This window comes from Monopterus albus, unplaced genomic scaffold (genome assembly GCF_001952655.1).
Source record: "Monopterus albus unplaced genomic scaffold, M_albus_1.0 scaffold179.1, whole genome shotgun sequence".
NCBI lineage: Eukaryota > Metazoa > Chordata > Actinopteri > Synbranchiformes > Synbranchidae > Monopterus > Monopterus albus.
The window spans coordinates 23661-37116 of NW_018128059.1; the positions used below are offsets into that span (position 1 = coordinate 23661).

General features: G+C 41.6%; 1 protein-coding gene across 1 annotated transcript in view; it reads right to left on the reverse strand.

Moving 5' to 3' along the window:
• Positions 1–513: 513 nt before the first annotated feature.
• appbp2 (amyloid beta precursor protein (cytoplasmic tail) binding protein 2) overlaps positions 514–13456 on the reverse strand; it is a gene marked incomplete at its 5' end in the record, with an annotated part of 22925 nt that continues 9982 nt past the window's right edge. The window contains 9 exons of the mRNA XM_020616819.1: positions 514–2530; positions 2768–2933; positions 4525–4715; positions 5703–5788; positions 7536–7660; positions 8897–9002; positions 9085–9152; positions 9326–9415; positions 9573–9741. Of these exons, the coding sequence (XP_020472475.1) occupies positions 2268–2530; positions 2768–2933; positions 4525–4715; positions 5703–5788; positions 7536–7660; positions 8897–9002; positions 9085–9152; positions 9326–9415; positions 9573–9741 (1264 nt within the window). The remainder of the gene's footprint in view (positions 2531–2767; positions 2934–4524; positions 4716–5702; positions 5789–7535; positions 7661–8896; positions 9003–9084; positions 9153–9325; positions 9416–9572; positions 9742–13456) is intronic.

The following is a 13456-nucleotide window of genomic DNA, read 5'->3' on the forward strand; positions in this document are numbered from 1 at the left end:
TTAAGTCAAGTTTGTATAGATGGCTCTAGATAGCACTAGAGCAATCAATGGTTCCCAACCTCTGGGTTGAGACCCTCACAGTCACTAATTTACTGAGGCAGGAGATAATAAAAACACAACTACACTACACATTTCTATATTTATCTGTTAAAATATTCAATGGTTTGACATCGTCAGTCAGGTGCCTTGCATTAAGGGGTAGAAGCAGAGTCAGACTGATAAATCAACCTGGCAGATATGAGCTTACTGCAGATGTATTATAGGAGAAATCAGATGAAACATCATAGATGTTTGAGCTCATTCAGACTGTGTTATCATATAGTTTGTTCACCAGAGAGCGATGACAAGTTTGTTTTTATACCGTAATGCTAATTATTCTAGGCCAGGGGTGGCGAATTCCAGTCCTCGAGGGCCGCTGTCCTGCTTGTTTTCCAACTATCCCTGCCTGACCTGCTGCTAATTACCTGGCTCAGGTGTGTTCAGCCAGTCAGAAGCTGGAAGATACCAGACAGCGGCCCTCGAGGATTGGAATCGGCCACCCCTGCTCTAGGCTATCTTGCATCCTGCACTTTTGTTCATTACAGGTTTATGTAAAATGAGCAAATGTAAGTGGATATATAGTTTTTAAGCTCTCAGATCTGATGTGGGCTTGGTTACATGCACAAGAAAATAGGTTTGGGAGCCACCATGCTGTAGATCGTTTGAGTGAACTAATGCAGACCAGCAGCTATGGCCAACCAGCACAGTCAGTGAAGCATCAGACAGGAAAGATCTGACTTTAGGTCATTTTCACTGACAGGACACATTACAAAGTGAGCACCATGGTACTGAAATGTTTTCAGAGCTGGTTTTCCTCTCAGCCCATGATGACTAAAGACCAACAGCCTTGCACGTGTGACAGTGAAACTCTGTAGTAAAACATGAGACTTAGTCAGAGACGCTCTCTGTATGACGGAACGACAAGGTCCAGTAAAAACAAAAAATACTTTGCATTAATGGGGTATCTGACAGGATGGAGTGGAGAGGAAGAGCCAATGCACAGGTCAACAGGCTGGCAACACCTGCATACACACTCATACAAATATATGATATTGGCCCCCACTGCCCTTAAGGATATAATACTTTATTTAATACTTAGAAGTATGGGTCCATTTACAGACTGATAACTACAAGCTGGTATAAAGCAGGTAGTCATCAGTGGAGCCCTTGGGCACCCAGGGTTATATCTGTGTACACTGAGACACACACACACACACACACACACACACACACACACACACACACACATACATGAAGCCACACTTTAAGACCAACAGTTTACAAGCCTCTGTACATGTAGCATCTTCCTCTTTTCACTCATATCCATGTTCCTTGCTTTAAAAAAAACATGTTGAGAAAATCCTTTACAATTCATGGCCCACTCAGTAGGAAAACATAAACAAAGGGCTACATAAACATACACGTTTGCATATAAATTGTTGGCATTTTATTTCTGTTGTCAGTACTAAGCTGGAAAAAGTGATCACATGAACTGAAAACAAGACCTGTGAAGCCTGTTATTTGTTTAACAATATACCCACTGGTTCAACACGTTCCACTCTTTATATTCTCTCTCTCCACCAAGAAGTTCAAAATGTTCATAACATATTTGTAAGATCAACTTTCACTTCCTTGCAAAGAAAATAACCAAGAAGACTTTACATGAAACTTAAGTGTACAATCTGCTGTATTATTTTACTGTACAAGTGTCAAAAAATATTTGACAATTTCTGTCCACAAGTGATGAAGCTGATGGAAGTGGGATGTGTGTGGGGTCCAGATACTGTCAGGTACAAAGCCCTGGTCAACATGGTTTTGATCTGCCAGAGCTGCACTGGTTCAAATACAAAAGCAACAACATCCTTCAATTCCAAACTGAAAGGAAAAAGGCATGTGAGAAGAGGAGAGGCCATATGTCATCCTCTCAGGATGACTGCCTTTGTTTTTCATTTCTCCCTCTCAGTTGTGTGCCCTCTTTCTCTTCTCTGTGGGGTGCAGCTGCTCTAGAGGTGCATCTTGATGTTTTGTTGTGGGGTCAGTGAGGTTTGACAACAGTCTTCTCTACTTTCTTCTTTCCACAACTAAATGTCTGTGTGTACACTCACAGCAGCAGTTGACAATAAAGCCAACAAGCTTACCAGGGATGCTTGAATTTGCTGTATATTTCTAGGTATCTGTGTTCAACTGAAGGCATCATATTGGGGCGTTTTTCTCTTCCCTCATACAAATCAGCCAAGACAAGGGCGAGTGGGCCCCAGGCTCTGAGCCAATAGGAAAGCTTGGACCACCTCCTGGGTCTGCTGGGGAGTAGTGTTGACATCCTCCAGGGCGTCTGCCACGGCAAACTGTCGGTCTCTCAGCCGGTTCCAGTTGGACAGCACATTGTGGTATTCAAACACTTTCTCGTAGTTTCCCACTGAGTTGTAGAGTTTGATCAGGCCTCGATAGTCATACTCCAGCCCACTGTACCCCTCTCCAAACAGCTTCTTACCTGAGAGGGCAAAGCAAACATCACAGACCATGCCTGGATTCTTTTAATTTGAATTACAACCTAATTATGCTACTAGTGCTAAGTGAATGCTCTACCATACAGAGTAGTGTCAACCAGAGAGAGATGCAGATCAATACGTGAAATTCATTGTTGGTTTTAGTCTCTTTAGTTTGTTTTTTGAAAACACCCATTAAAAAACGAGAGCTAACATGAGTTCAGCCCCGCCCTGTGTCTGACCGATAGCAATGGAGCGTAGGTAGAGCCTCTCTGCATCTTCATACTGGTTCATGTCGTAGTTGTAGAGGGAGGCCAGGTGACCCACAGACAGAGCCACCTCATAGTCCTCGTGGCCCAGAAGCTGCTCCTTGATCTGGATGGCTTTGATGTGCATCTCCTCTGCCTCCTGGTTAAATGGTCACCCATCAAACCAGATGCAAACACACAACGTATAAGAGAGAGAGAGTGATGGAGGAACACATCTAGGCAAAATTATTAGTACCAAGCCAAACAAGGCAATATTTCAGTTTTGTTTCTTGTGCAACACAGCTGGTTCCTTGTCTACAGCTGTCAGCTGTGCTTAAACATTATAACATGAATTCAGATTGACAAACTTGGTTATACTTGTGGGGTTTGAACACTTCTCAGTTGACAGTGAAATGGTCAATGTATCAGTTTAGCTGAACCAACAGTGTATACAGTCACCTCAAAAAGGATTCCTAACTGTTCACTATTTGTACATTTTACTGCATTGGAAATTCATACTGAAATGGAAGAAACTGCACCTGACAACTGTATCTACAGGGTTTGACATTAACATGGCCCATGACCACAAAAATGTACTGTGTGGCCACCACACATCCCCAACAGGTGGCCTGCTGTGCCCCCCAAGCTTTATCAGGTCTCTACTGAAAATGAGACCCTGTGTCTCAGACCCCCACAAACATCCTCTTTCATTTGTGCCTTTTAGTTCAACATTCTATAACAACAGCAAACAGTAAAGGTCACTTGTCGCCAGTTCACTGCTGTTATGTCGGGGCTACTGAAGTACAGGTTCACTAAGCTTAATCAGGCTGCTACAAAAGAACCAGAAACACATAAGACGGACTATGAAAAACAACTAATTTAGGAATGGATGGAAGCAGGAAGTGGCTGGAATATAGCACATCTAATGATGTAATGTACTGCGGTGTACACAGGATTAACCCAGGGACCATGCTGGGAGGGGCAGCACAAATGGGTGTGAGGCAGAAGCATGGGAGGCTGCACTAAGAGAAAGAATAGCCTATATGTACAGTGCCTTGCAAAAGTATTCATACCCCTTGAATATTTCCACATTTTGTCACATTACAACCACAAACTTAAATGTATTTTATTGTGATAGACAACACAAAGTATTGCATAATTGTGAAGTGGAAGGAAAATGATACGTGGTGTTCAAGATTTTTTTACAAATAAAAACCTGAAAAGTGTTGCCAGGTTCTCATTGTGTTTGTACTCGTTCTGAATACAGTGCAGACATTATACAAATTATACTGTCATATCAACGCAATGGACATAATGCCGGGGCAATGTTAAGGATTTTAAAAGGATACTTATGCATTTAATTTGCCAACCACTTTTTGCCTCCATCTCTCCACATTTTCGCCACAGTTGCAGAATCACCTTGTGTATAAAATAAATCTTTAAATGATTAAAATGAGTGACAAACTGCACTCTTTCTTTGGATATTTGCATGTAGCCAATTGGAGACCAGCTGATCATGGTTTTGACTGTTGATATATGTACTGTATAGTGTAGTCAGTGAATAAGAAAATGTGCACTCATCTTGGATGACTGAATCCTGCTTTTCTAATCCACAAGTCAGGTGGGGGTCAAACAAAATCCAGCATTATTCATTAGATCATTTGTACAAAGAACACCCCCTGGTGGTATATGTAACAGATATAACTCCTGATCTTTAACACACACACACACACACGCACATCTTCATCTACCTTGAACTTCCTCATGGACTGGTAGAGTCGTCCTAGGTTGCCGTAATGTTTGGCTGTCTGGACGTTGAACTCTCCGAAAGCCTTCTTGGCCAGCTGTAGTGAGGAGAGGTGCAGGTCATGAGCCTCCTGCAGAAGGCGCTCTTCTGTGTCTTTGTTATGGGAGTCAATGGCAATTTCCTCCAAGATCAGGGCTGGCACAAACAAAGAATAGTGTGCACATATTAGATGCCTTTAACAGAGGAGCCACCACACTGTATAAGAAGTGACATATTGTGTGATTAACTGCTATCTGTACAACAAACAACAAACCTAGGTGGACATTTATTCAATACACTACACCACTCAACAAGAAAGAGTTTATTATTAAAAGGACCGACAGCACTCACACAGCAATGACAGCATTAGCATTAATATAAACTGCCAACACATTCCAAATGAAGTGTCTGTTACAGGCAGACTGTATGCATGATCTCCAGTGAAACATTCAATGGCTGCCTCATGGCCACCTTAGAGCTTAGTTACTGTTGACTACCTTATTAACCTGAACTTTAGCAGTAGCAACTCACTCTTATATACAGTTTTGTCATTTGTGTCAATTTGTGGGCACCCTGGAGAAACTATCAAGTAGCCTTTTCTGCCAAAGACTTAAGTCTGTATAATTAAAAATATATACAGACAGGCGACAAATTAAAGGACAACCCAACATAAAGTTTCTCAGTTAGGTACTGGGCCATCACGTGCCTCCAGAACAGTGTCCGTGCTCCTTGGCATTTACTCTCCAAGTCTCTGGACTCTACTGGAGGAATGAACACCGTTCTTCCAACAGATATTCCTTCATGTGGTATTTTGATGATGGTTGTGGAGAGGGTATGTGTTCATAGGTGTTCAACTGGGTTGGTAACTGTGAAATCAATTAGCATATGATTCACATCACCAAACCATTCAGTGACCCCTCATGCCCTGTGGATGGGGGCACTGTCATCCTGGAAGACAGCAGTCATTTGTTCAGGTTTTTCTTTAATTTGCCACCCATCTGTATATCAGGCACAGGGATCATAGAATTTTCAATAGGGACATTCCATCATCCTCATCTTAAAATGCAGTGCCTGCCTGTTATTCCCAAATGTCCTCACCACACAGTGGGCAGCAGCCCAGCATCTACAATAAACTTATCTTACCTTTGACTCTTTTGGAAGAGGCCAGAAGCAGATGGTCCTCAGGCAGAATGTGAGTTATGATGTCTATGGCACGTTCTGCATGAAATCTGAGGGTCAAATACAGCAGCACACCAAAACATTACATGCAACTCAGATCTGGCAATAAACTGCAATACTACTGAGAATAAACACTTCCAGGAAAGTCAAGTGTTTATCTTGAAGCAAGTTGTTTTGATGCTCATACACAGCAAGATGAATCAGGATCACAGAGGTCAGAGCATTGCCCAATTTTAAAGGAGGCCCTTTGTGCACAGAACGGAACATCACTAGATTCTTTAAAAATACAAAAACATCTTTTCACTCTGTTCTTTGCCATCTTTAATTCCACCTGTCTAAAATGATCACTGCTTTTAAATATATGAAAGCGCACACACCCACCTGAAGCATGTGGCTAGATAACAAACACCAGTACAGTGAATGACAAAACAGCCCATCACAGTATGAGTCATGGTCTTGTGCTTTATCTACAACAGAGCTTATGTCTAGTCTACATACAGTGGGGCAAATAGGTATTTGATACACTGCTGATTTTCCAAGTTTTCCCGCTTACAGAGAATGGACAGGTCTGTAATTTTCATCGTAGGTACACCTCAACTGTGAGAGACAGAATCTACAAAAAAAATTCCAAAAAATCACATTGTTAGATTTTTAAATAATTTATTTCCATTTTATTGCATGAAAAAATTATTTGATCACCTACCAACCAGCAAGAATTCTGACTCTCACAGACCTGTTAGTTTGTCTTTAAGAAGCCCTCCTATTCTCCACTCACTGCCTGTATTAATTGCACCTGTTTGAACTCGTTACCTGTATAAAAGACACCTGTCCACACACTCAATCTAACAAACTCCAACTTTTCCACTATGGGCAAGACCAAAGAGCTGTCTAAGGACACTGGGGACAAAATTGTAGACCTGCACAAGGCTGAGATGGGCTACAGGACAATAGGCAAACAGCTTGGTGAGAAGGCAACAACTGTTGGCGCAATTATTAGAAAATGGAAGAAATTCAAGATGACTGTCACTCTCCCTCAGACTGGGGCTCCATGCAAGATCTCGCCTCGTGGAGTATCAATGATCCTGAGAAAGGTGAGGGATCAGCCCGTCTGAAGTTTGCCAAAGACCATCTGGATGATCCAGAGGAGGCATGGGAGAAGGTCATGTGGTCAGATGAGACCAAAATAGAACTTTTTGGTATAAACTCCACTTGCCGTGTTTAAAGGAAGAAGAAGGATGAGTACAATCCTAATGCATCATATCACTTCTTCATGCCGATACTTTCATATGTGTCCTGGGCATGAGGGGTCAAACCCTGAGAGGAAAACACAGAGGGAGGAAATGAGAAATTCACTGGAGGCTATAGTTTAATAATACTCATGGTTGAAAGGGAAAGAAACTCACCGTATAGATGCCTTCTTCTGTAGTCTGTTCAGGGCAGTAAAGAATAACATTAGACAGAGTATAAGTGTGAGAAAACACACACTGTCACATCAAGATGGAGGACTGACTTTGTGCCTTTCTTGGCTGTAATGGGACATGTGTATGAATGTATGACTACAGTGTAAAGAGGAACAATAGCCAGAAAGCAGCATGCCATATATGTTCACTTTAGACTGTGCGTGTGTGTGTGTGTGTGTGTGTGTGTGTGGTGTACCTACGATGAAAACTACAGATTTGTCCATTCTCTGTAAGTGGGAAAACTTGGAAAATCAGCAGTGTATCAAATACTTATTTGCCCCATGGTAACTGGCTGCTCTAAGAATAGTTCTAAGGTTGTAAGATTCATTGGACTCACAGAGCGTTGTCAAATTTCCCAGAGCTATACTGGTGCACATATGAGGAGTAGGCCAGGTCTTCATGGGCTGTAGCAACGTGGATGTTCTTCCCCCCAAACACAGACTGTCGGATGTCCAGTGCAGTCTAGAATTCACACAGGGGGGACTTTTTATTAAATGTACAGTGGCTTCAGAAAGTATTCACACTACAGTTGTTTTTGGCGGCCTGTTTTAATTGTAGTTTTAGTCTAGTCTTTGTGTGAAGCTGTCATTTTTGTTTTTATTAGTTTTTGTCACGTTCATACACTTTTGTTAGTCTAGTCAGGTCTTAGCATTTTAGTCTTATTTTAGTCAGAATTATCCATGACTATTTTCATCTAGTTTTAGTCGACTAAAACTGATGACATTTAGTCTAGTTCTAGTCAATGAAAATTGTATTTTAGTCTCCTTTAGTAATGCAATTCTATTTAACCCAGTCAATATAGTATAAGTACCTAGTAGTAAAGACAAAACCAAAAGTTTCTTTTAGCCAAACCCATTTCAAACAAGGTTATCTTATTATATTGTTATCTTATAGACTCAAGAATACATCCAATACATATTTTGTGTGATTTTGTGGCTGCATTTCTCCCCATCTTTTTCCACAACACATTCCGTTTTCTTTTCTACTTCTATGTAGTGAAAGTTTTTCCAAATGTCGTTTCTTCTTTTTCTCCCAAAGACTGGCCAGCCATCGTTCCATTTCTCTGTGTCAGACTTAACTTTTTTTTGTTGTCGTCTTCTAAATAATGCCGTGAGTGGGGCTTAAGTGACGTCGCCTGCGTCTGCGCAGTGCGACCTGATGCAGCCCCTGAAGCGAGACACAGGAAACAAAAATACTGCAAAATAATAATAATAATAACGCAACTGAACGAGATGAAATAATGTTATAACATTTCCTTTCGTCTCATTTTGGTCAACGAAAATGAAGAGACATTTTAGCGTTGTTTTTATTTTGTAAACCACATTTAGTCTCATTTTTTCCATCAATATTGCATTATAACATTTAATTATAGTCATCGGCACAGACTGAGCAGCATTTACGTTGCGTCTCGTCTCCTTTTCGTCACGTGATAAAGGTTAGTTGACAACGATATTTAGTCATAATTTTCACTGACGAAAGCAACATTAATTCACACCCCTTCACTTTTTGCTCACATTACTGTGTTGTAAATTTTTTTTATGGATGAATCTGGAGTTTCTTCCCTTCAACCTACTCTCAATAACCCATAATGACAAAGTCAAAGTTTTTAGAAATGTTGATAAATTCATTAAAATTGGTTGTGAATATTGTTTACATGGTTTTCATGTATACACTTCTGTTGCCAACTACTCGACTTACCTGGTAAATAGCAACTGACTGGCATATGTTGTCTACATTTAATAAGTAAAATCCATAATCTAGCAGCGTGTCAGAGTACTTGGGATGCTTGTGTCCAAAATGTTCTCTGTAAGACACAAAACAATCAGAATCCATGATAAATAAAGGAACAAGAGTGATGTTGAATCTCAGAAGACACAGCATGTTACCTTGCTAGAAACACTGCATGTTTGATGAGCTGCTCTGCTTTTCGGAACTCTCTCTTCACCACACAGGCCTGCCGCAGAAGGACAAGGTCAAATGTCACACAATCTTCCCACTTCCCAAACCTAAGTATCAACAGCTCAAACCCTATCTGTGTACAACAAAACCCAGACATTCTGTAACTCCAACAGTGGCTTTATGACAGTTTTCATACAGAACAATCTAGTCAACCAATCTGAATTTTACCTTAGAAGCTTGTCGAAGAACATCAACCACAACTTTGACAGGCAGCCCTGAAGTAATTTCCTTCATAGCCTCTATACACCACCTGTAAGCCTGAGGGGCAAGGACAGCATGTAGACAAACAGATGAGTGACAAAGTAGCACCACTACCACCCTGTAAAGCAAACCCCCAGTTCATTATTAAAAACAACAGCACTATCCTACATGACAGGCAAACACTGTTCAGGCACTGGTAACTACAGATACATACCTCATCATAGTGGCTTTTAGCAAAGAGCAAGGCACAAAGCTCGCCATACAGTGCTGCCTTGTTGGCCTGGTGGCCATATTTGGCTAGTTTGTCCATGTAAGACTGGGCAAACTTGAAGGTCTCCTCCCCCAGGTGGTACTTACAGTTGCCATTACGGACATGAAGCAGCCTGTTAAGATATGACAGTAAGACTTCATAATCTCAGGGGTGTCTGTCCACTTTATTTACTGAATGTAGACATAAAAACAGAGCACCTGTTTTTGAAGAGCCTTTTCGATTCATCTATTATTGCACAGTGTTGCTGCAAACACTTTTTCCATTCATCTACCTATTTTCTTCCTGATTTCTTTGATAGTGATGGACAAAGATGTTCTTAAGTTGCACAGATGGCAAAAATAGTTGATTATCAAAACTCCATCCACACATTCATTAGCTACACCTCTTTTAGCTAATAAGCAGTATAGCTAAGGGATGGATGGAACTAATTATCAAAACTGTCAATTTACAGTGGGTACGGAAAGTATTCAGACCCCCTTAACTTTTTCACTCTTTGTTATATTGCAGCCATATGCTAAAATCATTTAAGTTCATTTTTTTCCACATTAATGTACACACAGCACCCCATATTGACAGAAAAACACAGAATTTTTGACATTTTTGCAGATTTATTAAAAAAGAAAAACTGAAATATCACATGGTCATAAGTATTCAGACCCTTTGCTGTGACACTCATATATTTAACTTAGGTGCTGTCCATTTCTGCTGATCATCCCTGAGATGGTTCTACACCTTCATTTGAGTCCAACTGTGTTTGATTATACTGATTGGACGTGATTAGGAAAGCCACACACCTGTCTATATAAGACCCTACAGCTCACAGTGCATGTCAGAGCAAATGAGAATCATGAGGTCAAAGGAACTGCCTGAAGAGCTCAGAGACAGAATTGTGGCAAGGCACAGATCTGGCCAAGGTTACAAAAAAAAATTTGCTGCACTTAAGGTTCCTAAGAGCACAGTGGCCTCCATAATCCTTAAATGGAAGACGTTTGGGACGACCAGAACCCTTCCTAGAGCTGGCCGTCTGGCCAAACTGAGCTATCGGGGGAGAAGAGCCTTGGTGAGAGAGGTACAGAAGAACCCAAAGATGACTGTGGCTGAGCTCCAGAGATGCAGTCGGGAGATGGGAGAAAGTTGTAGAAAGTCAACCATCACTGCAGCCCTCCACCAGTCGGGGCTTTATGGCAGAGTGGCCCGACGGGAGCCTCTCCTCAGTGCAAGACACATGAAAGCCCGCATGGAGTTTGCTAAAAAACACCTGAAGGACTCCGAGATGGTGAGAAATAAGATTCTCTGGTCTGATGAGACCAAGATAGAACTTTTTGGCCTTAATTCTAAGCGGTATGTGTGGAGAAAACCAGGCACTGCTCATCACCTGTCCAATACGGTCCCAACAGTGAAGCATGGTGGTGGCAGCATCATGCTATGGGGGTGTTTTTCAGCTGCAGGGACAGGACGACTGGTTGCAATCGAGGGAAGGATGAATGCGGCCAAGTACAGGGATATCCTGGACGAAAACCTTCTCCAGAGTGCTCAGGACCTCAGACTGGGCCGAAGGTTCACCTTCCAACAAGACAATGACCCTAAGCACACAGCTAAAGTAACGAAGGAGTGGCTTCACAACAACTCTGTGACTGTTCTTGAATGGCCCAGCCAGAGCCCTGACTTAAACCCAATTGAGCATCTCTGGAGAGACCTGAAAATGGCTGTCCACCAACGTTTACCATCCAACCTGACAGAACTGGAGAGGATCTGCAAGGAGGAATGGCAGAGGATCCCCAAATGCAGGTGTGAAAAACTTGTTGCATCATTCCCAAAAAGACTCATGGCTGTATTAGCTCAAAAGGGTGCTTCTACTAAATACTGAGCAAAGGGTCTGAATACTTATGACCATGTGATATTTCAGATTTTCTTTTTTAATAAATCTGCAAAAATGTCAAAAATTCTGTGTTTTTCTGTCAATATGTGGTGCTGTGTGTACATTAATGAGGAAAAAAATGAACTTAAATGATTTTAGCATATGGCTGCAATATAACAGAGTGAAAAATTTAAGGGGGTCTGAATACTTTCCGTACGCACTGTAATTTTCTCTCCGTGCTTTGTGCTGTGACACTTGTAATTCAACAGGAATGAAAATGCAGATTGGCGAGCTAAAGTAGGCCATCTGCTACAAATTCCACTTTCACATAGTATCATAGCCTGGGAGATAAAATGTCTACAGAATGACAATGTACTGATCTCACTTAGTGTCTCGGTATGTGCACTACCAGCCAAATGTTTGAACAGGCTTTGCCGTTGAATCAAATGAGCGACTGTGGTTTGGTGGGTACAGTGGTCGTTTCCAAACTGGAAGGTTGGAGGTTTGAATCATGGTGCCTGCAGTCCACAGGTCAAAGTGTCCTTGGGTCTTTGGGCATGACACTGAACCCCAAGTTGCCCCAATGGTTAGAGCCATCTGTGTAAGTTGGCGCCGGAGATGGCTGCCTCAGGTTCTGTACAGGAAACAAATTCCTTGTATGCGTAACATACTTGGCCAAATAAAGTGATTATCCTTGGTATGTCCAAACTCTGTGACACAGAGAGTCAAACAAAATAACAGAAGGCCTTCACACTCTGAATCACATGGCTGTGAAAGAGCTAAAGTGTCAGTGTAGTGAGCTAACACCACAACTCAGGCATTTCTACACACCCTGTGTGATCAGTACAGGTGAAACTGACAGCACCTGTCATATCATGTTTCATATCAGGCAATTCACATCTACACAATTCATTACAAACAAAAAAAACAAGTCACTTACAATTATCTACATTTTGTTTTACCCTTGTGAATTGATTTATGTTGGAAAAACAACAAGAAAACTGAGAATCTGACTGAATGAACACAGAAGCTCCATTAAGAGAAATTATGTCAAGTAGCACATCATTTTATCGAACAGATCCATACAGAAAATGATCTAAAGTGCACTGGTATTGAAGAAGTTGGGGAGATGATATGGGTAATGCACTGTTAAAACTGGAGACAAAATGGATTTACTGTTATGGTTTGGACTCACTTCCTGGTTTTGGTGCTTTTATTTTGGTTTGACTTCCTGCCCTGTGTCACTTCACCTGTCCCAGCTTTACCACAGTTCCCAATCACATTCACTGTTTCACTCGCTGGTCCACTGCCTGGGTTGTCTTCATTCAGGAGCATCCTGTCTCAAAGTGATGCTGAAAAACTGGTCCATGCATTTGTTCCTTCCAGGCTGGACTACTGTAACTCTTTACTATCAGGATGTCCCAATAATTCCCTAAAAAGCCTCCAGTTAATCCAAAATGCTGCAGCCAGAGTACTGACAGGAACTAGCAAGAGAGATCATATCTCTCCCATATTAGCTTCTCTCCACTGGCTCCCTGTAAAAGTCAGAATAGAATTTAAAATCCTTCTCCTAACATACAAAGCCCTTAATGACAAGGCTCCATCATATCTTAAAGACCTCATAGAGCCTTATCATCCTAACAGGGCACTTCGCTCGCAGAGTGCAGGTTTGCTTGTGGTTCTGTTAGAAATTAACCCAATTCTTTTGTTGGAAGCACGAGAAGTGACGACAGGAGAGGACTGTTTAAAATCAACAGAAAGTTTACTGAAAGTCTGATCACAGGAAAGTCTTTACAGCGCTGGATTCAGAGAGCCAGAGCTCCCGCAGGAGATCCGCCTTCTGAACCATGAACTATGTTTTTACAATACATTTATCTTCTTGGGCTGCTCCGCCCTGGACAGAGGTACTATACTCAACACTTCGTAATCCTATTGGTCATTTGGCATGAGTTGGTTAACTCCTGCCTGC